The sequence below is a fragment of the Colossoma macropomum genome, unplaced genomic scaffold (assembly GCF_904425465.1).
Source record: "Colossoma macropomum unplaced genomic scaffold, Colossoma_macropomum, whole genome shotgun sequence".
In the NCBI taxonomy this organism is placed as follows: domain Eukaryota; kingdom Metazoa; phylum Chordata; class Actinopteri; order Characiformes; family Serrasalmidae; genus Colossoma; species Colossoma macropomum.
The window spans coordinates 33,516,434-33,544,064 of NW_023494786.1; the positions used below are offsets into that span (position 1 = coordinate 33,516,434).

The window sequence follows — 27,631 nt, forward strand, 5'->3', positions numbered from 1 at the left end:
GCGTACTTTGTCAGCTGTAACTGCTCTGTGGACACTCCTAGATCAAAGTTCAGTCTGTCAACAGAGGAGTGACGTAATGACCCTTCATACAAAGATGACCGGGTCACTGTAATCTGAGCTTAATCACTGAGCAATGAAACATCATCTCTCTCATGCTGTGTTCACATTCCATAATTAATAGGCCAATAGAAAGTGATGTCTTTACATTTTGGTGCTCCTATAAGGAAGCTTTTTCAGAGATACAGGGATGTGAGCGGCAACAGTGTCATTCCGTACATGTACAGGTTCTTTTTTAAAGACGGGAAATCTCTCTTCTTGATTTCCACCATTTCTAACTGATTCGGTTGAATTCTTGAGTTTTCTGTATTTATCTACCCTCATTAGTAACTTCATAGGCTGTTTGCTCATGTCTGCTGTGAGTACAGCTCTGAAGTATGCTGAGTATTTCAGGACTGCGAGAAGCTGCCAGGTTTGTCCTCATTCAGGATAATGACAAGTTACTCTCTGCTGCCCCCTAGAGTATAAAGCAGTTCCTGCTTCTGTCCAAACGCCGCTCAGCCCTCATCATCCAGTGCCTGAAAGATTCCGAATCCAGCAAGCCCAACTTCATGCCTCGCCTCTATATTAACCGCCGCCTGGCCATGGAGCACCGGGACAACCCCAGCCTCGACCCCACCTGCAAAAACGCTGTTTTCACTCAGGTAGTCTCATCACCCAGATCACTCACTCCAAGTGTAATCAAGAATCGTCTGATGTCTGAAGTTTGCTTGTTCAGTTTTTGCACAGGAGCTACGAGGCTACCAAATAGTTTTGTGCCCAAAATCATCACATACATTCCTCAAAGCGTTTGTTCTTCAGTAATCTCTAATAGACGTGTTTACAATGCTGTGAAAAAGTATTTGCCCCTTCCCAATTTCTTCTTTTTTTGCATATTTGTGACACTTGAATGTTTCAGATCATCAAACTTCTTTCAATATTATACAAAGGTAACCCAAGTAAACACAAAATGGTGCTTCTGAATGATGATTCCATTTATTTATTTCATTTATTCATTTTAAGTCCACCTCTGAATGTGTCTTTTGGAGAGTCACAGTCCTGACTTGAATCCCAGTGAGATGCTATGGCAAAACCTTAAACCCGCAGTTTATGCTCAAAAACTCTTCAGCGTAGCCGAATTAAAACAATCCTGCGGAGAAGAGCAGCTCAGAATTTCTCCACAGTGATGTAAAAGACTTTCGCAAGTTATCGCAGTCGTTTGATTTCAGTTGTTACTGCCAGGGGCGGCACAACCGGTCACTAGGTTTAGGGGAGCAATTACTTTTTCACATGGGTGAAATAGATATGGAATAAATCTTTATCTTCAACAAATGGAACGATCGTTTAAAAGCTGCATTCTGTGTTTACTCTTGTTGTCTTTATCTTATGTTAAAATTACTTGGATTGGAAACATTTAAATGTGACTCATTAGCAAAAATAGAAGAAATCGGGTGAGGGGCAAATACTTTTTCACAGCACTGTGGTTTCTGACGTCGTGTCACTCGCTGTTATCTATAAACATGAGCAAAGCCGTGTTTATAGATTACAAAAAAGACAGCAGCCTGAATTTATCCGTACTTTCATTAGTTTTTTTTCTCTGTAATCGTAAATTTGACTCTTTCGTTTGTTTTTGATCTGCCTTGCAGGTGTATGAGGGTTTAAAGCCATCGGACAAATATGAGAAGACTCTAGACTACAGGTATGAAGTTCTGTTTTACCGTGTACACCACGTAAAAAACTACACATTTCACCTCAGAGGTACACCTTCAGTATTTTTAGTTAAAGAACATAATTGTACCCATTGCAGTGCATTGCAGTGAGGCACACAACTGGACCTCAAGGACACTGTTGTACTTTTTTAGGGGGCATTTACATTGTTTTGTACCATTTGTTGAAACTAAAAATGCAAAAGAACTATCTTCATGTTTTTGACCTTAGATGGCCTGCACGTCATGACCAGTGGTGGGAGTGCAAGTTTATCGCAGAGGGGATCATCGATCAAGGTAACGGCTTCACGTCACAGCCCTGGTGTTTCTGTTTAAGCAGCTTGACTCTCTTAAGCTTTCACTTCTTCATTTTGCCCCGTGGATTCAGACGGCTGCTGTCTAAGCTGAGCCTCATTTCTGTGGAGAATCAGCTCTAAAGGGAATATTTAGATCTAATACAATTTAAACCAAAACAAATCATGTTTATTGTCACATCACATTTACACAGGTACAAAGGTGAGAGAAAATCTTAGGTGCATAGCCCCCTTGTAGTATAATACATTACACAATGAGGGTCCATGGGGGTCCTGAGCACTGAAGAACAGGGTAAAAGGGGGCTAACAAAGTATCAGAGAAACAGATGGACTACAGTCTGTAACTGTAGAACTACAAAGTGCACCTATATAGTAAGTGGAGCTGATAAAATGGACAATGAGCGTAGAAACAAGGAGGTGGTCAGAATGTTATGCCTGATTGGTCTATATGTATATATACTAGATTCAAAATATATGCACGTATACACAATATACACATTAATGTAAACCAGTGTTGCACCATTCTACTGTTCTTTTTTGAAATACAAAAGCTTGATGTGTTGTGTAAACACTGTTAAAGGGCCTATACCAGTGTAAGGTATGGGCCCTTTAAGGAGTAAGGCCTAAACCCTTTTCTTCCTGTTGTGTAGGAGGAGGTTTTCGGGACAGTCTGGCGGACATGTCTGAGGAACTCTGTCCCAGCTCGGCTGAATGTGCCATACCTCTGCCTTTCTTCGCCAGAACCTCCAACCAGGTACCCAACACTCGTGTGCTGTGATGAAATAATGACTGCAGTAAAGGTGAAAATACCTTTACAAAGACGACCTCAATAAAGGACAAAAGTTGCAGCTCAGAAAAAACTTCCTTAGTAAAGATTAACTTATCAAACTGCAGTGGAACTTCTTAGGCCGAATCCCATTTCACCCCTCGCCCCTACCGCCTAGCCTTCACCCCTCCGTTTTGCGTGGTCACGTCTAGGGGTTGGGTGTCCCATGATAGAGGGGTAGGGTGAAGTGTCAGGGGCTACATGACCCTCCAAACAGAGGTTTTTCAGAGACTCCAAGCAGAGTGATATGAGAAAAATAGAAAAACAGGCAAGACGGCTGAACAAGAGACCAAAGAGACTTTTCTCCTTTAAAAATTACAATAACCACTGTATTATCTTAGTTTAATGTTGTGTGTATGTATTATGGTCCTTTTCTTCTTAGCAAGCATAAAAATCGCTATTACTATGCTGATGTCTCAGTAGCTAAATTTCCCGTTCCACCTTAAATGTGCAGCAGTTACATTCTGGCGGCTCAGGCATCAGAACTGCTGCTCCATTTAAGGTGGAACGGGAAAATTCAAACAAGAATCTGGTGAATATCTGACTTCAGCTTCATATCACTGAAGAATTAGGGGGTGGGTGATAATAAATAATTGCCCCCCTCTTTGAAGATCATATGATGCCCTAAATGTAACTAAAGCCCAGCAGTGAGGAGCTGAACTTTACCCTCCTCTGCTGTCACTGCAGACTGGCAGGGTCGCCTACAGAGCAGCGCTGGTAGCTGTTAATGAAGTGATGCTCTTTTTATTTGAGGGTCCCATTTCAGAGGGGAGATTTCAACCACTACCCTGTAACTCAGTTCCAAGGGGTTAGGGTGACACTCGAAAACAAGGGGTAGGGGTAAAAAGAAGAAATGGGACTGGGCCTTTGTCCGTCCAACAACTATCAGCACAGTAACATCCAATACAAGTCAGATCAAGTCAAGAGGCTTTTATTGTCATTCTGTCTGTGTACAAGTACACAGTGGAGCGAAATTTGTTCCTCCAGGACCAACATGGTGCAACACGGAACAAAATAGACAGTACAGACAAAGTGCAAATGTGGAGTCGTAAGTGTGCAAAACATTAAACTAGACACAATACAATAAATATGATAAAACAGACATGACACAGCAAACGGACAGGACAGTGCAGCGCTGACACAGAACTCATTTCTGAGCATGAGGTAGTGAGAATAAGGTGCAGAGATATTTAACATGCTGTGATATGTAGGTATGCGCAGCCAGATTATGATACACGTGAGCACAGCAGTTACTGAGGTAGAAATATACAGAAGCTGAGTAGAACATAGTATTAGCAGCAATGTTCCAGATCGTAGGTTTGAGTGGAGCATCAAAAGAGGTGTGTGAGTGAGTGTCAAGCATGTGTGTGAGAGGGTTTTCAGTTCAGTCCTTGTGAGTTTAAAAATCTGATTGCTTGTGGAACAAAGCTGTTGCAGAGTCTGGTAGCGTTAAATAAAATTATATGACCACCTCCTTGTTTCTACGCTCATTGTCCATTTTATCAGCTCCACTTACTGTATAGGTGCACTTTGTAGTTCTACAGTTACAGACTGTAGTCCATCTGTTTCTCTGATACTTTGTTAGCCCCCTTTTACCCTGTTCTTCAGTGGTCAGGACCCCCATGTTGTGCTGGTCTGAGTGGATCAGACACAGCAGTGCTGCTGGAGTTTTTAAACACCTCAGTGTCACTGCTGGACTGAGAATAGTCCACCAACCCAAAACATCCAGCCAACAGCGTCCTGTGGGCAGCGTCCTGTGACCACTGATGAAGGACTGGAGGATGACCAACACAAACTGTGCAGCAGCAGATGAGCTATCGTCTCTGACTTTACATCTACAAGGTGGACTGACAAGGTAGGAGTGTCTAATAGAGTGGACAGTGAGTGGACACAGTGTTTAAAAACTCCAGCAGCACTGCTGCGTCTGATCCACTCGTACCAGCACAACACACACTAACACACCACCACCACGTCAGTGTTACTGCAGTGCTGAGAATGATCCACCACCCAAATAGTACCTGCTCTGTGAGGGTCCATGGGGGTCCTGACCACTGAAGAACAGGGTAAAAGGGGGCTAACAAAGTATCAGAGAAACAGATGGACTACAGTCTGTAACTGTAGAACTACAAAGTGCACCTATATAGTAAGTGGAGCTGATAAAATGGACAGTGAGCGTAGAAACAAGGAGGTGGTCAGAATGTTATGCCTGACCGGTGTATATAGTTTGTATTGAATGGAGAATATGGAAATGATGGTGATTCTGCCTGTCTGCCTGTTTGAGTTGAGCTGTTATGAGCTCAGGCAGCAGAATGACTGTACTTTGTGGCGCTTTCGTTTTTGCATCAGGTGGCTGGAGAGGCGAGAGATTTTTACGTGCCTAACCCGTCGTGCCGAGAGTTCCACAAGTTTGAGTGGATCGGGCAGCTCATGGGAGCAGCTCTGCGTGGGAAAGATTTCTTGGTCAGTGACGTAAATTCTGTTGTGATCCTTTAAAGGCCCTTTAACTTATCATTGTGAAGTGGTAATTGCGTAATTGCTTTCCTGTGTTTATTTCTCTGGATTCCTTCATTCAGGTTCTGGCTCTGCCTGGGCTGGTGTGGAAGCAGCTCACTGGAGAGGCGGTCAGCTGGAGTGAAGATTTTCCTGCAGTGGACTCTGTGCTGGTCAGCAACACCAACTTCAGCACTATATTCACTGCAAAAAATGGTGTCTTGTCAAGTGAAATGATCTTAAATCTAGTCGATGTGTCTAATATTTCTCATTTTGAGATGTTTGTGCACTTATATAAGATTATCTAGCTCATTTTTAGACATCTTTTATTTGTTCAGGGTAATTTTATTAAGTTAAATTATCTCACTATATACTGGCAGATAATTTTGCTGGCTTCAGGCACATTTCTTAAAACATGCTAATATAGTGAGATAATTTTACTTAATAAAATGACCTAAAACAAGTAAAAAATGTTTAGAAATAAGGTAAATAATCTTAAATCAAGCTTACAACTACGGCTGGGCGATAAAACGCCAACGATAATTATCGTGATGTAACTTTCCTCGATAGAAATATAAGACATGTTTGATAAATGTTCGATATAATAAACCGTTCTCACACTTTTACGTTTAGTGACTCTCCTGGTGGCGTTTTCTACTGCAAGGAAAGCGACGCTACTCTGCTGTCGCCACGAGAGGGCGCACTTCCGGGTTTTTCGGCATGATTAGAGAGGGAGAAATATACTTTAACAACGTCTGAAATGTGGAGTTATACACTCCCCGTTTGAGTGGAGCGGTGTAACTGTACTGTCCTACAGTGAACTCACCTCTTTCCTCACATCCTAACAAGCTTTAGCAGCGTTAAATCACGTCTGCTCCTCACAGCTACAGCACTGTTACAGCGCTCAGTCAGATTTTAGTATTAGTGCATTCCCAAACAACGAAAGTGAAAGAAGGAAGTGGGTTCATGTAAATTACAGCCCTGATTTAAACGACAGTAAACAGAGGAAGCTGTATGTCTGTGTGGCACTGGAGAGAGAGCTTTCCAGGCAGGCTGTTTTTAGCAGCTGGCTAACTTGAAGCAGCGCTCCGTCACTCACACAGCACAGCGAACTGATGTTACTGTAGATCAAATGAGACAAAAAAGCACCGATTTCAGTTTAAAGGTGCCTAAAAGGAGGACTCACACTGCAGTTAATGCTTTTACACAGCGAGCGTCAGATATATTGCGGTTCCCTTTAAACTTTCTCCCACTCTCCCACGACAGATCTGTGAAACGTTCCACTGTTCGGTGAGTGTTTGTCGTCTTCCGACTATAAAGGATAGTTTAAAATGACAATTAACCACTCAGGAGCAAAAATCAGCCTCCAAACTTCAAAAGAAATAATGATTTGGTATTTACCGTGATTTGTATCGATATCGACTGATGAAAATTTTTTATTGTGATAAAATTTTTGGCCATATCACCCAGTTCTACTTACAGCAATCTCAACAGGAGAAATATTAGACTTATTAACTATATTTAAGGTACTTTTACTTGACAAAGATACCGTTTTTTGCAGTGTTGTTTCAGTGAACGCCGAATTCAAGTCATTAGATAATTATCCAGTTCATTGTCTGAACGTTACCCAGGATTTTGATGCTGCTGTTGAAATGAGCTTTTTCTGAGTATAATTTCTCCGAGTGCTCATGTTGAATGTGTTCAGGTGAAGCTGCTGGAGGCGATGGAGCACATGGATAAGGAGACGTTTGACTTTAAGTTTGGTCAGGAGCTGGTGTACAGCACTCCGCTGAGCGACGGCCGGCTGGTGGAGCTGATCCCCGGGGGCGGGTCAGTGGTGGTGCGTTACGAGGACCGCATGGAGTTCGTCCGGCTGGTGCAGAAAGCCAGACTTGAGGAGAGCCGGGAACAGGTACTGCACACCTGCACATACACACACACTGTATACACACATGTACAAGTAAAATATAAGAACAATGACTGTGTACAAAGTTGATGCTTTTAATTATATGTAAACAAAACGATAGATGTGCTGCTTACTAAAAACAAAAGCGCTCCATAACCTTCATACGAGTCTGTCACAATCATGAAATCTTAGCTGATGATAAACACCATATAAATACAGTTGTGTGCAGAAGTTTGGGCACCCCAGGACAAATTCCATGTTGTTGTTGAATTTCTGAGTGTAAATAACTGAACACATCCTCAGCTGAGAGCACACTTCTGCACATCTCGGCTCACAATTACTGTTTATTTATGTACTGGGGAAAAATATATGACACAAAACGTGGTCTGTGCAAAAGTTATGGCGCGTTTTATTTTTTCCAGTTCAGCAAAATTAACCAAACTGTTGTTCATGTACTACAGATAGCGGCCATTCAGGCAGGCCTTCTGAAGGTGGTGCCGCAGGCTGTCCTGGATCTTCTGACGTGGCAGGAGGTGGAGAAGAAAGTGTGCGGAGACCCAGAGATCACTGTGGAGGCTCTAAAACGTCTCAGTGAGTCACGAACCTTACACAACACCGCAGGCGAAAAGCATTCATTATTGATTTTGACTGCTCTCTGCAGAAGGACTCAGTGCTGAATCAGAATAACCTGTATCTCGGTTTATGTAAGTGTTATCTAAAGCCCAGTTTACGGTCATCTGACGAGACCAAACGGTGTTAGAATGTTCACACTGGTCAGTTTTGCTTAGATTAAAATGAGCCCTGGTGTGATTGTTCTGTTAATGTGGTTTATTAGAAAAGTAACAAAGCCTTATTCAGTACAGCTCCTGAAGTCCTAACCAATGGGAGAGTTCGCTTGGCTGTATCTACCTCGACACCAGAAAGAAAACAGTCCTGATTGGATGATTTTCTGCTGGGTGTTTTGTTTCCAGTCAAAACGAAACAATGAAATAGAAGTATTACTACAATATTTACGAAGTTTAAAGCAGCAGTGTCTAATATTTTTGTTAAAATAGAAAAAAGTAGCATTACTGAGTGAGGAGAAAATAGAATACACTAAAATATGGTGAGTGTGAGCTGCTGCGAGTTGTCCTGTAAAGCCTGAAATAATCATTGAAAAGTCAGAGGTACAGAGACGGATTTGGCAGGAGTTTTTCACACCACGTCGTACGTCTTTACGCTTTAATTTCACACACAGGCTCAAAAAGAAGGTCCGGCTCGATGTTTAAACCTCAAATGATCTCGAAATCAACATCATACTGATGAAGATGTGATGACAATAGTAGATAATTCTACATGTTGTGTGCAGTTACACATTTCCGCCAGAGAGGTCTCCAAATCCCCAAATCTTGCATAGTGTAGCTTTCCTTCTCCAATAAAAGTTACTTACAATTCTGAATATGCAAAGTGTTGTTGCTGCTGTAACCTTTCAATGTTACATTAACATACGTCAAAGTTACAGCTGCTTAGTTCTGTGTGAGATTTGCTGTTTAAACTCAGATTTGTGTCATTACTGAGTTGAAGGATTAAAAACAGGCTAAAATATGGTGAGCGTGAGCTGCTGTGAGTCGCCCTGTAAAGCCTGAAAGGTACAGAGACGGATTTGGCAGGAGTTTTTCACACCACGTCGTACGTCATTACGTATTAATGACACACAGGCTCAAAAAGAAGGTCCGGCCGAATGTTTCGGCCTCAAATGATCTCAGAATCAACATCATACTGATGAAGATGTGATGACAATAGAGGATAATTCACTCACATCCTCAGAAGACGCTCCTTCACCAAGTTTAGACTGAGTTCTCTACACTCACTCACTAAAAGTGTGGAGAATTTTGTAGTTTAAAGGGTCCCGAATTATGCAGAGATGATGAATAAAAATGGGAAGGGCAAAATTAGTAGACGGGTGAGCCCCTCCTTTGCCCTGAGCCCTTTAAATTTCTCTGTTGAACTAGTCCGTGTAATTTCTTTGTGCCTTTAGTTACCTGTCAAGAATAACTCAGGATTAATGCTGTGCTCTTTGTAAAAGCCTTAATTCTTCATAGAAGAATTAGAAACTTTTCTGCGGCTCCTTGATGTCTTGTAATTTTAGTTTAATTTTTTGAGTTTGGTTGTTAGTGTTTTTAACGAAAAACAACGTCAAAAGTCAGATTTATCTGCTTGTGGGGGTCCGAAGCACAACCGACGTTATAAAATGTTTTTTTTTTTCTGAGATTATATTTGGTGAATGGATTAACAGCAAAGTAAGAATTTCATTGTACAGTGTAACTGCCTGTTTCTGCTGTGCATATGACGATAAAACTCTTGAACCTTGAAAAATCTTCCACACGTTACGTGCAATTACATGTTTCCACCAGAGAGGTCTCCAAATCCCCGAATCCTACACAGTGCTGCTTTAAGTATAACAAGCGTGATGTTTATATTAAATAAAAATGACAGACTTGACTCTTAGGGTTCTCTTCTGGATTTAGTGTTTTTTTGTTGTTTTTTTTGTAACTCTCCACTGTCTTCTGTGATTCAATTAGTGTGAACTGGGCTTAAGATTCTCCACAGTTTGTTTATTTACTCATATTTTGGTAATGCATGTAATACGGGCTGCTCTTTCGTAATAATCACAGTAACGAGTTCTGTTCGTCTTCCTCCAGCGCGCTATGAGGATCTGGAGCCGACAGATATCAGAGTGCAGTATCTCTGGGAGGCCCTGACCAACTTCACTAACGGTGAGTACATGTCCAGGTCCTTTCACTGACCGCTTCTTTACTGATCCTGTAAAAATGCTTCATGTCGCTGAGGCCTGTTTGTGTTGATTTTTCAGAGGACCGCAGCAGGTTCTTACGGTTCGTGACGGGTAGAAGTCGACTTCCTGCTCCAATCTACATCTTCCCAGATAAACAAGGGTAAGACTCGGCTCTGGCTCTCTGTAGCTGCGTTCCAAAGCCTAGACTGCAGCCGAGGTAGGGAGGGTCCTCGGTAGGACTGTCCCATGAAGACTCCTCCTTAGTAGCCTATTGGTCACACAAATGGAGCAGTCCTAACAAGCCTGCGTGGTGACGTCACCAGATCATTCTCAGCACTGCAGTAACACTGACGTGGTGGTGGTGTGTTAGTGTGTGTTGCGCTGGTCTGAGTGGATCAGACACAGCAGTGCTGCTGGAGTTTTTAAACACCTCAGTGTCACTGCTGGACTGAGAACAGTCCACCAACCAAAAATAACCAGCCGGCAGCGTCCTGTGACCACTGATGGTGGACTAGAGGATGACCAACACAAACTGTGCAGCAGCAGATGAGCTATCGTCTCTGACTTTACATCTACAAGGTGGACTGACAAGGTAGGAGTGTCTAATAGAGTGGACAGTGAGTGGACACAGTGTTTAAAAACTCCAGCAGCACTGCTGTGTCTGATCCACTCGTACCAGCACAACACACACTAACGCACCACCACCATGTCAGTGTTACTGCAGTGCTGAGAATGATCCACCACCCAAATAGCACCTGCTCTGTGAGGGTCCATGGGGGTCCTGACCACTGAAGAACAGGGTAAAAGGGGGCTAACAAAGTATCAGAGAAACATATGGACTACAGTCTGTAACTGTAGAACTACAAAGTGCACCTATATAGTAAGTGGAGCTGATAAAATGGACAATGAGTGTAGAAACAAGGAGGTGGTCAGAATGTTATGCCTGACCGGTGTATGGACGATATCTGATATGTGGACGAAAGCTAAAAGGTAGCGAAAATGAATTCAAGGATGTGAACAACTTACATTTTAAATCAAGTTCTGCTCCAACGGCTTCGCTTTCCGCCATTTTCGTAGTGCTGTTTTTTGTTTTTTTTTCCCCCTTCGCGTCGTTTGTGCGCAGAGAACTGTGGGTAACCGAAGGTCTGGGAGGAAACATGTGATGCGTCCTCGAAATCACTCAGAAGGTAGGCTGCATTTCTAGGCTGTAAATGAAGGGTCCTTAACTTTGGAACAGCCTTCTATGACGTAGCGGCCGAGAAATGCAGCCTAGGCTCTGGAACGCAGCTTGTGTGTGTGTTCTTTATATATTTGTTCATTTTCTGCTGATCACTGACCAGTTTCTCTACATTTTTACACAGATCTGAAACCACAGATGCACTTCCACAGTCTTCAACCTGTTCCAGCACACTTTATCTACCAAAATACCCAAGGTGACTTTATATTAATCTCACGCTCTGTGAAACACACACTACTTTTGAGGTATCAGAGATGTTTACATATAGAGCTGTGAAAAAGTGTTTCCCCCCTTTTTATTTTCTTCATTGTTGCGTGTCACAGTGAATGCTTTTAGATCTTTAAAGGGCTCATATCATCAAAGTTTGTATTAGAAATATGTACACATTGTTATGGTTTCAAAACATACTGTTTACTACCATATATGGATATGAAAAATACAGGTTTCAGTGTTTCTGTCACAAAAACGAGCTCATTTACTTATAAGCACCTATTCAGTTTGGCCCCGCCCACTCACACTGAAGTTATAAGGAGTTTATCTGCTTTTTGAAGGAGGCCCAATACAGGACAACCAATCAGAACAGAACTCATTTACATATAGCAGTCTTAAAGGCACAGCAGCAAAAATAGCCTAAGGGACAAAGAGAGGCTGAAAATGGTCATGTAAGAATGAATTATGACCATTTTTGGTACCACGCAAATGGCGTAAGTGGACCTTATAAGTGGGGAGTAAAATTTAAATAATTTAAAAAAAATAATAAATAAATATTAATATAAATAATAATAAAAAATGAAATACAATAAAAATGTAGGATGTGGGCCTGGGCGAGGGCTGTTACCTACAAACTGAGAACCCTAGGAACAAGGCCAAGAAGACACAGAGGCAAATCATCCAAGGCCCAGTCCCATTTCGCCCCTACCTCTGAGCCCTTAGTCCTCCGTTTTGTGTGTTCTCGTCTAGGGGTAGGGTGTCCCCATTCTTGTTGAGAGAGAGCGGTGAAGTGTTGGGGCTACATGACCCTCCAAACGGAGGTTTTTCAGAGACTCCGAAAACAGAGAGTTATGAGGAAAAAAAGAAAAACAGGCAAGATGGAGAACAAGAGACCAAAGAAACCCACAAATGTGAGAATTTTCTCCGTTACAAAAAATTATGATAATCACTGTTTTATCTTAGTTTAATGTTGTTTCAGTGTATTTTGGTCGTTTTCTTCATAACAAGCATAGAAAATCGCTAATAGCGAGCTAATGTCCCGGTAGCTATCTAGCTAATTTTCCTGTTCCACCTTAAATAGTCCAGCAGTTCTGACGCCTGAAGCGCCAGAATGTAACTGCTGCTCCATTTAAGGTGGAACGGGAAAATTCGAACAAGAATCTGGTGAATATCTGACTTCAGCTTCATATCACTGAAGAATTAGGGGTGGGTGATAATAAATAATTGCCCCCCTCTTTGAAGGCATATGATCCCTAAATGTAACTAAAGCCCAGCAGTGAGGAGCTGAACTTTACCCTCCTCTGCTGTCACTGCAGACTGGCAGGGTCGCCTACAGAGCAGCGCTGGTAGCTGTTAATGAAGTGATGCTCTTTTTATTTGAGGGTCCCATTTCAGAGGGAAGATTTCAACCACTACCATGTAACTCAGTTCCAAGGGGCAAGGTGACCCTCAAAAACAAGGGGTAGGGGTAAAAAGAAGAAAAGGGACTGGGCCCAAATCAATGTTCACCCAATGTTCTTTGCTCATCATATAATGATATAATACATTTTAAATGTGTTTTCTGTTTGAAACGGTTCTCTTAAGCCCTACAGGAGCTGGATTACTCTCTGGGGAGGTGCTGTAATTTGAGTGATGACAGATGAGATCTGTGATTTTTAATCCCGTACAAATCTGCCACGCCCGTAGTTTTTAAAGTCTGCCAAGTAATAATTCCTCGAACACAGAGCTCCTTCAGTAACAGTAGTCCTGTTCAAATTAACCTCACAGTAACCTCGTAAAAATCCTGCTAATAAACATCGGCACGGAGTTATTTTGGTGAGCGGGAGACGAGACTAACCACTAAAACAGAGCTGGGCACAGTTCCTTTATTCTCTGGTTCAAAACAGGAAGACTGAGTCTGTGATCTACATCATTTTTGGTGATGGTATAATGAGAAGGAGAGTTAAATTAGATGTTTTGACCTCTTTCAGGGCAGGGCAGTTTCTGTCCTGTTGGGCTGTGTTTACGATGAAAGAGTCCATTCTCTCCAATGCTATTCTATCCATTCCATCCAAAATTAACAGGAAGATAGTTTCTGGTGTTTGTTTGTTTGATTGAACCCATTTCATTTTAATCTTAATGTTGACATGAACGTATCAGTCTTAGAAGTCAAATCCTTTACAAATTACAATACAGGACCTCCCCTGGTTAAACTAATCCAGCTCAAATAGGGCTTTATATTACATTTTGTTTTAATATTTAATTACAATGACAAATCTGCAATAATAGAGCAAATTAGGAAGGGGCAAACACTTTTTCACAGCACTGTACGCTAGTGTTTGTATGTATTTCATCAGTATTCTGTGTTTTGTGTTCTGCAGTGCTAAGGTCTGTGAAGAGAAGCTTCGCTACGCTGCGTATAATTGTGTGGCCATCGACACAGACATGAGCCCTTGGGAAGAGTGACCAGTCCACATCATGTTTACGAATTTTACACCACAGGATTTTTACATCGGTAGCTTTAGCCATCACTATCCACAAGACCGTATCTATAGCGTTGCCAATTGCAATGTACATAATAAACCAGTATGTTAAAAACATCAAATTCACTCCTTTTCGTTTGATTCATAAATGTCAATTTGCCATGTTAAAAATATGATAAAGTGTTTTACTATTTTATTAACACCGGTAAAAAAACTGTCTGTGTAAAAATGTAGAGAAACTGGTCAGTGATCAGCAGAAAATGAACAAATATATAAAGAACACACACACAAGCTGCGTTCCAGAACCTAGGCTGCATTTCTCGGCCGCTACGTCACAGAAGGCTGTTCCAAAGTGAAGGACCCTTCGTTTACAGCCTAGAAATGCAGCCTTAGTGTGTGTTGTGCTGGTGCGAGTGGATCAGACCAGCAGTGTTGCTGGAGTTTTTAAACCCCTCAGTGTCACTGCTGGACTGAGAATAGTCCACCAACCAAAAATATCCAGCCAAACAGTGTCCTGTGGGCAGCGTCCTGTGACCACTGATGAAGGACTAGAGGATGACCAACACAAACTATGCAGCAGCAGATGAGCTATCGTCTCTGACTTTACATCCACAAGGTGGACTGACAAGGTAGGAGTGTCTAATAGAGTGGACAATGAGTGGACACAGTGTTTAAAAACTCCAGCAGCACTGCTGTGTCTGATCCACTCGTACCAGCACAACACACACTAACACACCACCACCACGTCAGTGTTACTGCAGTGCTGAGAATGATCCACCACCCAAATAGTACCTGCTCTGTGAGGGTCCATGGGAGTCCTGACCACTGAAGAACAGGGTAAAAGGGGGCTAACAAAGTATCAGAGAAACAGATGGACTACAGTCTGTAACTGTAGAACTACAAAGTGCACCTATATAGTAAGTGGAGCTGATAAAATGGACAATGAGTGTAGAAACAAGGAGGTGGTCAGAATGTTATGGCTGAAGGGTTCCCGCACACTCTGGGTCTCTGTCATCCTTTTTGACTTTGATGTTTTTAAAGGTGTGTAACCCACATAAATAATCATCTCGATTTCATAAATATGTTAAAACATTAGCTGAATAACCCACCAAACACAAACAGCTTACACCGGTCAGGCATAACATTCTGACCACCTCCTTGTTTCTACACTCAGTGTCCATTTTATCAGCTCCACTTACTATATAGGTGCACTTTGTAGTTCTACAGTTACAGACTGTAGTCCATCTGTTTCTCTGATACTTTGTTAGCCCCCTTTTACCCTGTTCTTCAGTGGTCAGGACTCCCATGGACCCTCACAGAGCAGGTACTATTTGGGTGGTGGATCATTCTCAGCACTGCAGTAACACTGACGTGGTGGTGGTGTGTTAGTGTGTGTTGCGCTGGTCTGAGTGGATCAGACACAGCAGTGCCTGTTTTCATTTCTTTCACCCGTATAAGTCTATAATCCATATAATCATCCCTATGATTTAGATATTCTAAATTTTATCAAATTTGTATCGACTCCTTCTTCTCTACTGCATAAAAACAGAAAAAAAGCTATTAAAGTCTGCTGAGTCTGCGAGACTAGGATTAAAAATCGACTAAATTAACATACCAAGCAGTCGCACATGATGAATAACATGAAGACAGTTACCCTCTGTTGCCATGAGGGGGCAGTCAGTGTTCTCCTGTTGGAAAATGACAGTTAATGGTTTCAGAGAAGAACTGTAGTGTCCTATTCAGAAGGGTTTAGCCTACTCCCTACACCCTACATAGTGGAAACTCAGAGTCAATAATAACACAGTAGCAAGAACTTAGCAGATAAGCTTGATCAGGTTGATTCATTTTAAAAGTGTCCTTAAACCGGCTGGTGATGCTGACGTACATGGTTGTGCTGTGGTTCTGCTTAGTTAATACTAGTTCTGAAGTTAAATTTCAGCCTTTTTACTCAACTCTGTTGGACTGATCTGTGAGTGAAGTCATGGCTTGGTCAGTTCTGACTTAAGGCTAAAGACCGAACTCAAAATACCACCTTTAGTAATGCATTCATATAGTACAGTATAGTAGTATATATAATATGTAGATTTAGGTGCAGGTGAAGGCACTAAGCTAAACAATGTGGTGGGAATTCCATGTTTTATTTTCATTTTTCCATATTCAGTGTGTGAGATGTAAACAGAGTGATTCAGAGTGGTTTGGTGTGAAATGGTTCAGGTTTCTTTACAGTGGTGGTGATAGGAACCAGGGGTCGCCATGACTACAACACAAATATAGACATTTTATTTACTATCCAGAACCACCAGTGAACCTACACGAGTCTTCTGAGTTTATATGGAATGTTGATGGTAGTGAAATATAAAGCTCCTAAGGTGACATGGTGAGTATTTTTAATTAGGCGGCCTTAATATAGTAATGTGTGGCCGCAATATGTTAACTTATGGCCTTAATATAGTAAATTGTGGTCTTGATATATTAATTTGTGACCTCAATATAGTAGTTTGTGGCCTCAGTATAGTAAATTGTGAGTATTTTTAATTAGGCCGCCTTAATATAGCAATGTGTTGCCTTGATATATTAATTTGTGGCCTCAATATAGTAATTTGTGGCCTTGATATATTAATTTGTGACGTCAATATAGTAATGTGTGGCCTTGATATGTTAATTTGTGGCCTCAATATAGTAATTTTTGGCCTGGATATATTTGTGGCCTCAGTATAGTAGTTTGTGGCCTCAATATAGTAATGTGTGGCCTGGATGTATTAATTTGTGGCCCCAACATAGTAATTTGTGGCCATATCCTATTAAACAATATCCACATTATCACCTTAGAAGCTCCACAGTAAAACAGTGATAAATCTGAAAGAATTTTCTTGGTGGACTATTTTGCCTCACAGCGCCCTGCATGTCTCCCTCCGCCATCAATATTTAGGCCAAATCTGAAAACTATCCTAAAACAGTGTCTCAGTCATCAGGCAGTGAATTCATAACCATTTCATGTAGTAACTTTCTGTGAGGGAGCTTTTAGAGGTGGACGTCTGGTTCCTATCACCACCACTGTGAACAGTTCTGACTCGGTAAGTTTATCTAGAACAGAGCGTTTCACACCAAACCACTCTGAACGACTCTGTTTACATCTGTTGATTTATGGTTGTGGAATTTGTCTCTAACGTGACATAAAAAGTAGAACGAATGATCGAGCAGAACGTCTGCGCGATTTATTGGCTATATTTTCTTTCCAGTATGGAGGAGCAGATTTGCCAATTTGAAAAATAAATAAAATTAAAAATAAATGACTTTACTAATGAATTAATATATGAAGTAGAATAGCAAAAGAATAATGATGATAAATTTAAAAATAAATTAATATACATAATATATTAATAAAGACAATCTTATATAAACTGCATTTATTTATTTGTCTATTTAGTAATTTCCCCTTATCACTGATGTTTGTATTTATTTTTTTGTTATTTTATGTTTCTTTATTAACATTTTTTTGTTTTTCTATTCATTTATTTCCATAACTATTCATTTCTCTGTTTATTTATTTCTGTATTTCCTTGTCCTTATGTTAATGAAGGGGCTGTCAGTCAATGATGTCACAGCGTGTTAATATTCCTATTGGTTGATCAATATCAGATTCTGTAGATTGATTGTACATGTCCTGCTCTCTCAGCGGTAACTGAGAACAAGACAGTACAAAATCCAGATCACACCCAGACATTCGGACGCCCTCCTCACATACGGCCTGTGGAAGACTTCGAGAGTTATTTATCGGCAGGTTTGTCTGTTTGTGATGTTACAGCTCTTTATGGAGTGAAAGAACAGTTTAATCAGAGAACTTGTAGAGAGGAGAATTTCGCTCTGCAATGTGTTCTGGTTTTCTCCAACACTAGAGGGCGCTCCCAAGCGAGTCCAAAATGAATGGGTTGATATGGAGCTTTTGAGCAAAATTATAGTTTATAAATGCTGAAACATTTTTAATGTAAAAGAATACATTCATTTCCTGAACACAGAGCAGCATAAAACATTTTAACACTGCTGTTATATTAAGAGCTTTTAAACTCAAGTAATAGGAGTTTAAAACGGTGCCTCATGTACGTCCATGTCAGTGAGCGCAAACAGCCAATGAGCTGCTCCGCTCGCCAATCAATCAGCACGCTCTAGCAGTAAGGCCCGCCTTCTGCTGCCCAAAACCCGTTTACTGTAGAAAAATGGAAACATACAGGTGAGTTTTCTTTGCTTTTTTTAGTGAAATCCATCCTTCTACTGTCTAAAATTAGAGGAAAGTTCTGGTTCAGTGATTAGAAACTATTTAACTTTTCGTTTTTAGCCGTTGAACTCCATTCACTCCCATTCATTGAGGACTCACTCGCGAGCGCCCTCTGCTGTTTAGCAGTCCTGTTTTTGATATAACGGGGGAAATAGGAAGCGGCCAGGCTCCTCATAAACCGCCTCTGGTTTAATCAGCTCTTCTCCTCTGGTCTTCATTGCTAAGCCTGAATGTGAAAAACACGCCCCCTCATTATCATATGAACGAAGAAATACAGGAATAAATAAATGAATTAATGAAAAAATAAATATATTAATGGGAAAAAAATATATGAATGCATGAATCAATGAATAAAGAGAACAATTGTTTTGTTTTTTTCAATAATGATTTTTATTCCATTTTCAATCATAAAAAAGAAAAGAGGAAAAAAAACAAACAAAAAAAAACAAAAACAGATGAGGGTAAGAAACTACAGAACCACCCCCCTTCCCCATCCTACTAACAACGAGACAGCTTGCTAGACATAATGGTGGACGTTCTAGATATTCCATTAAAAAACAAAAACAAATAAACGTAGCCATCCGCCTTAAAAACATGGTCAATTACAGCATCTCGGCCAAACCTGAGCACATTCAGCAATTTCACATACACTATATTGCCAAAAGTATTGGCTCGTCTGCCTTCACACGCATATGAACTTGAGTGACGTCCCATTCTTAATCCATGGGGTTTAATATGATGTCCCACCCTTTGCAGCTATAACAGCTTCAACTCTTCTGGGAAGCCTTTCCACAAGGTTTAGGAGTGTTTATGGGAATTTTTGACCTTCTTCCAGAAGCGCATTTGTGAGGTCAGACACTGATGTTGGACGAGAAGGCCTGGCTCGCAGTCTCCGCTCTAATTCATCCCAAAGGTGTTCTATCGGGTTGAGGTCAGGACTCTGTGCAGGCCAGTCAAGTTCTTCCACACCAAACTCGCTCATCCATGTCTTTATGGAGCTGCTTTGTGCACTGATGCGCAGTCATGTTGGAACAGGAAGGGGCCGTCCCCAAACTGTTCCCACAAAGTTGGGAGCATGAAATTGTCCAAAATCTCTTGGTGCTGAAGCATTAAGAGCTCCTTTCACTGGAACTAAGGGGCCGAGCCCAACTCCTGAAAAACAGCCCACACCATAATCCCTCTCCACCAAACTTTACACTTGGCACAATGCAGTCAGACAAGTACCGTCTCCTGGCAACCGCCAAACCCAGACTCGTCCATCGGATTGCCAGACGGAGAAGCGTGATTGGTCACTCCAGAGAACACGTCTCCACTGCTCTAGAGTCCAGTGGCGGCGCTTTACCCCACTGAATTTGACGCTTTGCATTGCGCTTGGTGATGTAAGGCTTGGATGCAGCTGCTCAGCCATGGAAACCCATTCCATGAAGCTCTCTACGCTGTTCTTGAGCTGATCTGAAGGCCACATGAAGTTTGGAGGTCTGTAGCGATTGACTCTGCAGAAAGTTGGTGACCTCTGCGCACTAAAACTTTCAAGCAGTCTGCAGGCAGTGCTGTCAGGCTGGGAAAGGGATTTGGTAAACCGCAAATAGATAAAGATGCGTCAGAACTTATAAGGAACATGGTAAATGTACTAGTCTGCAATAAAACCCTAGAAACACAGTTTAAGATATTGTATCCTTTACACTGCACACCTTATATTCTAAACAAAACTGACCCACTAAAATCATCGTCTGCCCAAAATGTAAAAAAGAGGTGGGTACATACTCCAGCGGTGGACGAAGTACACAAACCATGTACCTGAGTTAAAGTAGAGACACCCAAGGTAAAATATTACTCCAGTAAAAGTAGAAGTTCCTCCCTTTAGACCTCCACTTATGTAAAAGTACTAAAGTATTTACCTGCAAAAGTACTAAAAGATTAATTATGACTTTAATGTCCTGTTATCATTTTTATAACAAGACTCGCTTCATCAACTCATTTTAGGTGAAAATACTCCAGTGTCTCTCTTGGTAAACCAGTCTTTTAATAGAGTCATTAATTAGTGACGCTGATGTCTATTAAAATTCTCATAAGCACAAAACACTGAAGGCAAACAGTTTCCATCAGGTAGAACTGAGTGGCTCTGAAATCACTTTTTACAAACAAGCAAAGTTTCAGTTTAAGATTTATTTGAACTCAGTTACAGTTTAAGTTTAATAAAAACTTTAAACTCAGATTCACAAATGAGTTTCCTTTACTAAACTGCATCTGTAGGTCTCTGTTCATAAACATAAACTAGCCTAAACTAATTTACTATAAAATGAAATGTGTTTATATAAATTCAGAATAAAGACACGTCAGTCACAACTGCATATGAGTACATATTTCTATATTGTGGTCTGTTTACACAAAGGTAGGTTAGTTCATCATTTATGTTGAATAGACTCTCCCAGAATTTTACACTGCTGCACTGATGTTGAACCGTGTGCTGCACTGGGTCGGTATGACCAACAGGTCAAAACAAGCTCAAAACAAAGTGACCGCTGTGCCCTGATTGGTGTTCTTACTTTGCGCTTCTTTCGTTTTGACATGTTACGTTTTTATACACAAATAAACCAAAAGGAGTGACAGATTTCTCATAATGTAGTGGAGTAAAAAGTGAGATATCTGACTTTGAAATGTAGTGGAGTGAAAGTAAAAAGTCACCCAAAATGGAAAAACTTCAGTAAAGTACAGATACACCAAAAAACTACTTAAGTACAGTAATGAATTACATTTACTTAGTTACTGACCACCACTGCTCCTGCCCCATCATTGCCTCCTTCTGGAATAGGATCAAATTAACGCTTGAAAGGATATTCAGTTGCACCCCAGACAGCGACCCCTGTTTTTTGTACTAGGTGTGGTTAAGGATGAGGTTAAACTTACATCCTGTCAAATCCAGCTCTCTTACAAATTATTGTTCATTGCTCGTTCATTTGGGCTGAATTATAGCGGAGACTGCAAGCCAGACCTTCTCGTCCAACATCAGTGTCTGACCTCACAAATGCTCTTCTGGAAGAATGGTCAAAAATTCCCATAAACACTCCTAAACCTTGTGGAAAGCCTTCCCAGAAGAGTTGAAGCTGTTATAGCTGCAAAGGGTGAGCCGACAACATATTAAGCCCTATGGATAAAGAATGGGACGTCACTGAAGTTCATATGCGTGTGAAGGCAGACGGGCGAATAATTTGTCAACATAGTGTATGTTATATAATTACAGTCACAGTGAGCGATATATACTTTAGTTTATTTTATTTATTCATTGATTTACTGAGACATTTATTTTTAAACTTTATTTATTTTTCAGTAGCAAAACGATCAGAATTAAGCGAGACGAGTGGACAGAGCCCCTAGTGCCCTAGATAGGCTGCCTGCGTGCGGACTCGGACTTCCCCCAGTCTTCTCGCGAAGTCTCGCGATACGTGGGTCCTTGAAACATGCCCATGAGCCTTTGGGGTTCCTCTTTCTAGCCGGCGCCTGAGAATGGGTACGTGTTTACCGAGCCCGAGCGGGAGAATAATCCGCTCCCATCTGCGCGTCTAACGCAGATTTTCGCGTTCATCTTGACCTCGAATAGTGCGGTAGATATTTCCCCAGCGCTGCAAATGCATATTGTGGTGCTGTGTGGCGTTTTTGGTGTTATTTTTCTTGATTTGTCCGGAGCGGAGTTGTGGATGGGGATGGTGAGATGACTTAAGATGGCCGCGCTCGGCGTGTGTGAGCTGTGAGTGGAGGACAGAGTTTGTCGGTGTCGAGTTAACGGAGCGGCTTTTAAACCATCTGGACTGATTTTACAGCGTTTTTGAGCGGTTAATATCAGAGCTGTGTGTTTCAGAGCTGGCTTATAACACCACAACCCCCGGCTGGTTAGCGCGGCTAGCTAACTCCAGCGATGCCGAGGCTCAAATTCTCCTCTGATGTTTTATTATCGTCTGTTTTTTCGTTACGGGGTCGTTTTTATCCGCTGTGTCTCCTCCGAACATCTGACCTGTGTCCGGAGCTGAGAACCAAAGTTTAAGCGTTTGTAAATGTGCTCTGCGTTAGCCTGTTGGCTAAGCTAAGCCACCTGGGCGGTCCAAACCGCTGTTCTCCACACACTTTAGGACGGTTCTTCAGGTGTTCGTCGGTAAAGGGACTGGTTCTGTTTCTACAAAGAACCATTTGCATGCTTAAATGGCTCTTTGCGGGGTGAAATGGCTCCTTAGCTTGATGGAGGATGCGGTGTGGTTCTGTGTAGAACATTCGTTTGAAAACTATAGAACCAAAGGTTCTGCTGTTGTGACTGACTGTCGAGCGTGTAGGAGCAGAATGGTGGTATTTAGAACCACATGTTCTGTTAATCTGAAGAACCAGGTAAGAGTGCAGGTAGTTCTACGTTGAACTCGTGGTTCTGTATAGAACAGTTGTCTGTATTAAAGAACACTTGGTGCTTTGTAGAACCATTTGCATGCTTCAGTCGCTGATGGAGGATGTGTTGTGGTTCTGTGTAGAACATGTTTGAAAACTGTTCTGTGTAGAACCAAAGGTTCTGCTGTTCTGACTGACTTGAGCGTGTAGGAGCAGAATCCTTCTTAGTGTTATTTAGAACCATATAACATTCTGTTAATCTGAAGAACCATGTAGTATACATTGAACTCGTGGTTCTGTTCAGAACCGTTGTCTATTAAAGAACACTTAGTGTTTTGTAGAACCATTTGCATGCTTAAATGGTTCTAAGATCGAGGGAGAATTTGTATATGGTTCTATATAGCACCAACAGTGGTTCTGCTGTTATATTAAGCTTGAAATGTTTTCTTGAAATTGATGTTCTATATAGCACCATGCACAACTAAAGAATATCTTATCTAAAGAACCATTTCACTATGTGAAGAACCATTTAAGCATGCAGGTGGTTCTAAATAGAACTATTGTCTGTATTAAAGAGCACTTGGTGTTTTGTAGAACCATTTGCATGCTTAGATGGCTCTTTGCATAGTGAAATGGTTCTTTAGCTTGATGGAGCTGTGTAGAACATTGTTGAAAACTGTTCTGTATAGCACCAGAAAGGTTCTGCTATTGTGACTGTCTAGCGTGTAGTAGCAGAATCCTTCTTTGTGTTATTTAGAGCCACATACAACACGTTCTATTAATCTTTGCATGGTGAAATGGTTCTTCAGATTGATGGAGAACTTGTATATGGTTCTGTATAGCACTGGCAGTGGTTCCGCTGTTATATCAAGCTCAAAGCGGTAGAAAGATGTTCTACATAGCACCATGTTCACCACATTTATCTAACTAAAGAACCATTTCACCATACGAAGAACCATTTAAGCATGCAGGTGGTTCTAAATGGAACCGTCGCCTTCATTAAAGAGCACTTGAACCACTCGTGTGGTGAAATGGTTCTTCAGATCAACAGTGAATGTGTTGTGTATGGTTCTGTATAGCACCAAAACAGCAGATGCACTAACATCAAGCAGTAGTAGAACCCTTTTCAAAAAGGTCCCATATTCAACCGTATGTCTGAAAAACCATTTCACGACGCAGAGAACCATTTTAAGCCTACAGATGGTTCTAAACGGAACCGTTTCTTTCACTAAAGACTCTTTGAAGAGCAGCTCGTGTTTAGGTGTCTAAATTTGTAGGAATATAGATGTGAACGTGTGACTTGAGTGTACATGATGATCTCTTTTTGCGGAATCTGACTTCATGTGCGGATACACACCTTGGAGAACTGAACACTCAAGTTCCTGGACGTAGGGAACTCTGTTGGCCTGGACCTCATGCCTTGATTTGACACTAAATGACTTCTCTCCATCCAGGTATCTCAAGGGACAACTGGCATAAACGCCGCAAGACTGGCGGTAAACGCAAACCCGTCCACAAGAAGAGGAAGTATGAGCTCGGCCGGCCAGCCTCAAACACCAAGGTAAGCCTCTTCAACCTACACGGAGGTGAAGCCCATGTTTAGCCCATGTGAGTGATGTAAACACGTCCTTAGGTCGGTCTTTTTTGACCGTTTTGGTCAAAGCTCTGGACCTTCCAATGCTAGGATTAGTCATAGTTACACTGACACATGGCCGTCCTCAGGAGCTGAGGCTCGTCTGGGATGCAGGTGGAGATGAGATGCTTTAAGCTGTCTAACGCACCTTCTGTTCCGTGCAGCTTGGACCTAAGCGTATCCACACAGTGAGGGTCCGTGGTGGGAACAAGAAATACCGTGCCCTGAGGCTCGACGTGGGCAACTTCTCTTGGGGCTCAGAGTGTAAGTGGGTTTGTCATAAGTGGTGATTCTCAAGCCAGTCTCCGGGACCCGCCAGGCCAGGGGTGCCCAGTCCTGGTCCTGGAGATCACCCTTGATCCAACACACCTGGTCTGGGTAACCAAGGCTTTCGGGAGCCTCTGAATAGAGTTGGGTGTGTTGGATCTGAACTCTCCAGGACCAGGATTGAGCGCCCCTGCACCAGGCTGCCCACATTTTTGCTTTAGCACCAGCTCACAACACACCTGAACCAAGCATTTATGAACATGGGATATCTGGGACAGGTGTTTTTGCTTAGACCAAAAATGTGGGATGAATATCGTTGCTGTCCAGAGAAAAACCCAAGTATCTCCGAGATAGTAGCTTTACAGGAAAAGGCAGACACATTCTTGCCTTTCAATGTAAAGAGATTTTATTCAAAGTGATTTTAGAGCATTTCTTTTAGTCCATTTATTATGAAACTGTTCGCACAACGTAAAGGACAGGCTGGTGTGTTGAAATGATTTAGAAAAAATAGAAATAGCCAAAAATGGAGATGCCTGGCTTTCCTTGGACAGGGATGATATCTAAGCATAAACCATCTGGTTGATTCCCGATTTGGGTTGTAGAGCACCGTTGGAGGGTTTGAAATCATGTCTTTCGATGACGATACCTTGACCAGTTCTGCTACTGAACATTTGTGATAGATGCCAATGTTCCAACGCTGAGAAAGACCAAGTTCTCCTTTATTCTTTGCTGCCACATGTACAGAACGATGGCGTCCGAGTGTTTAGTGTGCCTTTTGTTCTAACAGGCTGCACCCGTAAGACCAGGATCATCGATGTGGTCTACAATGCCTCCAACAACGAGCTGGTGAGAACCAAGACCTTGGTGAAGAACTGTGTGGTCCTTGTGGACAGTGGTCCATTCAGGCAGTGGTACGAGTCTCACTACGCCCTTCCTCTCGGACGCAAGAAGGGAGCCAAGCTGGTATGTCTTTTTTCTGCTCTCAGGGCAGATTCCCTGTCTCTAGGCATGTTCCAGTATACAAATTTAATACTTAACCATGGTAATTAAGCCTTTTGTCAGGGTTAAATATAATTATTGCAGTTTTCAGTGCCAGGTCCTTGCATCTTGTTTTCCCTGCTCTTCTGGTTCACTCAATTTGAAGACAAGGTATTGGAGATCTGTCTATCAGGAAGCCTGTACACCACCTTATTAGTGGTGTCCAGGTTTCCATTACTAATTAGCTACATTAGCCTCGTACCTCCAGTGTAAAACTAAAGGAAACCTCAGATACCAAGAATATACATTTGGAATATGAGGGGGGGAAGTGTGTAAACTTGGGTTTTTGGGCAAACCATAGATTTAAGTACTTGATTTGTGGACTTTATTAGAGCTGGGGGATCAACCTTGTCTCAGGACTTGGACTGAAGACCCTCAAAGTTTTGTTCATGGTCTTTCTGTGATGATAACTTTGTCCAGTTCTGCTACTGAGTGTAAGTGATGCAGTTTGCGACTCTGAGAAAGACCAATCAATTGTGTGTTCAGTTTTGATCAGTGCTTAAGAGGTTTTTCGGTATTTGCATGTAGCGCCGAAGCATAGCTGAGCGATGTTTTTGATTCATTTAAGCAAGCTTTTTAATTCGTCCGCAGAGCCCTGAAGAGGAGGACATTCTGAACAAGAAGAGGTCAAAGAAGGTTCAGAGGAAGTTCAGTGAACGCAGAAAGAACAGCAAGATCAGCCCTCTCCTGGAAGAGCAGTTCCTGCAGGGTAAACTGCTCGGTAAGACCTGCTTCCTCCAGAGCGTCCGTGTTTTTTAACCCCCGCATTGGTGTGATGAGACCTTAACCAGTTCTGCTGCTGAGACCACAGCGATGAAACCTACCAAACTTCTGACTTGTGCTTGAATGTGACGCGTATGAGTTCTACGCACATCTGAATATTTGATAACGTGTTTTTTTTTGTCTGTTTCAGGCTGCATTGCCTCCAGACCCGGACAGTGTGGTAGAGCTGATGGCTACATCCTGGAGGGTAAAGAACTGGAGTTCTACCTGAGGAAGATCAAAGCCAAGAAAGGCAAATAAATGTACAGCTCTGTTTGATACCATCACTATTAAAAAGGAAAATGCCCCACAGTTGTGGTTTGTCTTTATTTCTTTATTTTGTAGTCCATAAACCCTGACAGCACTTTCAAAACAGGTGTTTGGATTTTAACGTTGCTGTACAGTTTAAAATGAACTGCTGAGCTGGACTGTGTTGTAGGTAATCAATCTGAGGCAGGTTGGAAGTGACGAATGTATCACTAATGTAGATTAATTACCCTACAAAATTACATTTTAAATTGATCTGTAAATTAAGTTAAAGCTAATATAAACCCTTTTTGTCTGCTCTCAGGGCATCAATATAGAAATCTAATATTAAGTCTGTGATTATACTTTTTCCAGGGTTAACTATAATCAAAAATCACATGTAGTCAAACTCGACCACTTAAAAGGCCATATTAAAAAACGTGATCAGGTCCGTGGGCCAGCTGTGCTTTTATTGTGATGAAACAAATGAAATACAGAATTGGAGATGATTCTATTATTATTGTGAAACTTTTGTTGTGAGAAGTTTGACATGGATAGAGGTGGTACTTAAAGAACACTGACCAACAGAACATGGTTCATTAAAATCAGAGTATAATTAGTCCTGTTTAATTCAATTTAGTGCAGCACAGTATGTAAAAAAAAAAAAAGTTTTTAAATGACACTTTGAGTGCACTCTATCAAAATATCACATGTATTGTGAAAATGTCTGATATACACACTATATTGCCAAAAGTATTTGCCCGTCTGGCTTCACACGCATGTGAAATTGAGTGACGTCCCATTCTTAATCCATGGGGTTTAATATGATGTCGTCTCACCCTTTGCAGCTATAACAGCTTCAACTCTTCTGGGAAGGCTTTCCACAGGTTTAGGAGTGTTTATGGGAATTTTTGTCCATTCTTCCAGAAGTGCATTTGTGAGGTCAGACACTGATGTTGGATGAGAAGGCCTGGCTCGCAGTCTCCACTTTAATTCATCCCAAAGGTGTTCTGTCGGGTTGAGGTCAGGACTCTGTGCAGGCCAGTCAAGTTCTTCCACACCAAACTCGCTCATCCATGTCTTT

At 41.7% G+C, this 27,631-nt stretch overlaps 2 protein-coding genes and 2 non-coding genes across 4 annotated transcripts in view; all 4 read left to right on the plus strand.

The window, feature by feature from the left end:
* Positions 1–14,082, plus strand: part of hectd3 (HECT domain containing 3) — a 29,793-nt gene extending 15,711 nt beyond the window's left edge. Inside the window, exons 11-22 of the mRNA XM_036565407.1 lie at positions 519–701; positions 1,683–1,735; positions 1,975–2,039; positions 2,707–2,810; positions 5,229–5,342; positions 5,456–5,545; positions 7,078–7,284; positions 7,740–7,869; positions 9,960–10,034; positions 10,130–10,211; positions 11,413–11,484; positions 13,859–14,082. Coding sequence (XP_036421300.1) covers positions 519–701; positions 1,683–1,735; positions 1,975–2,039; positions 2,707–2,810; positions 5,229–5,342; positions 5,456–5,545; positions 7,078–7,284; positions 7,740–7,869; positions 9,960–10,034; positions 10,130–10,211; positions 11,413–11,484; positions 13,859–13,943 — 1,260 coding nt within the window. The 3' untranslated portion in view covers positions 13,944–14,082. The remainder of the gene's footprint in view (positions 1–518; positions 702–1,682; positions 1,736–1,974; positions 2,040–2,706; positions 2,811–5,228; positions 5,343–5,455; positions 5,546–7,077; positions 7,285–7,739; positions 7,870–9,959; positions 10,035–10,129; positions 10,212–11,412; positions 11,485–13,858) is intronic.
* A 7,553-nt stretch (positions 14,083–21,635) lies between these two features.
* On the plus strand, positions 21,636–26,613 carry rps8a (ribosomal protein S8a). The gene is made up of 6 exons (XM_036565408.1): positions 21,636–21,741; positions 24,056–24,162; positions 24,399–24,498; positions 25,289–25,464; positions 26,131–26,260; positions 26,453–26,613. Exons 1-6 carry the CDS (start codon positions 21,738–21,740, stop codon positions 26,560–26,562), a joined length of 627 nt encoding a protein of 208 aa, XP_036421301.1. The 5' UTR covers positions 21,636–21,737; the 3' UTR covers positions 26,563–26,613.
* Positions 24,207–24,312, plus strand: LOC118804804. The gene has a single exon (XR_005007019.1). It is a non-coding gene; the product is annotated as a small nucleolar RNA SNORD46 (small nucleolar RNA).
* On the plus strand, positions 25,935–26,003 carry LOC118804803. The gene has a single exon (XR_005007018.1). It is a non-coding gene; the product is annotated as a small nucleolar RNA SNORD38 (small nucleolar RNA).
* Positions 26,614–27,631: the final 1,018 nt, after the last annotated feature.

Coding starts and splice junctions, on each gene's coding strand:
- rps8a (XM_036565408.1), top strand. Junction 25,465..26,130: donor GCAAGAAGGGAGCCAAGCTG/GTATGTCTTTTT, acceptor ATTCGTCCGCAG/AGCCCTGAAGAGGAGGACAT. Junction 26,261..26,452: donor CCTGCAGGGTAAACTGCTCG/GTAAGACCTGCT, acceptor TGTCTGTTTCAG/GCTGCATTGCCTCCAGACCC.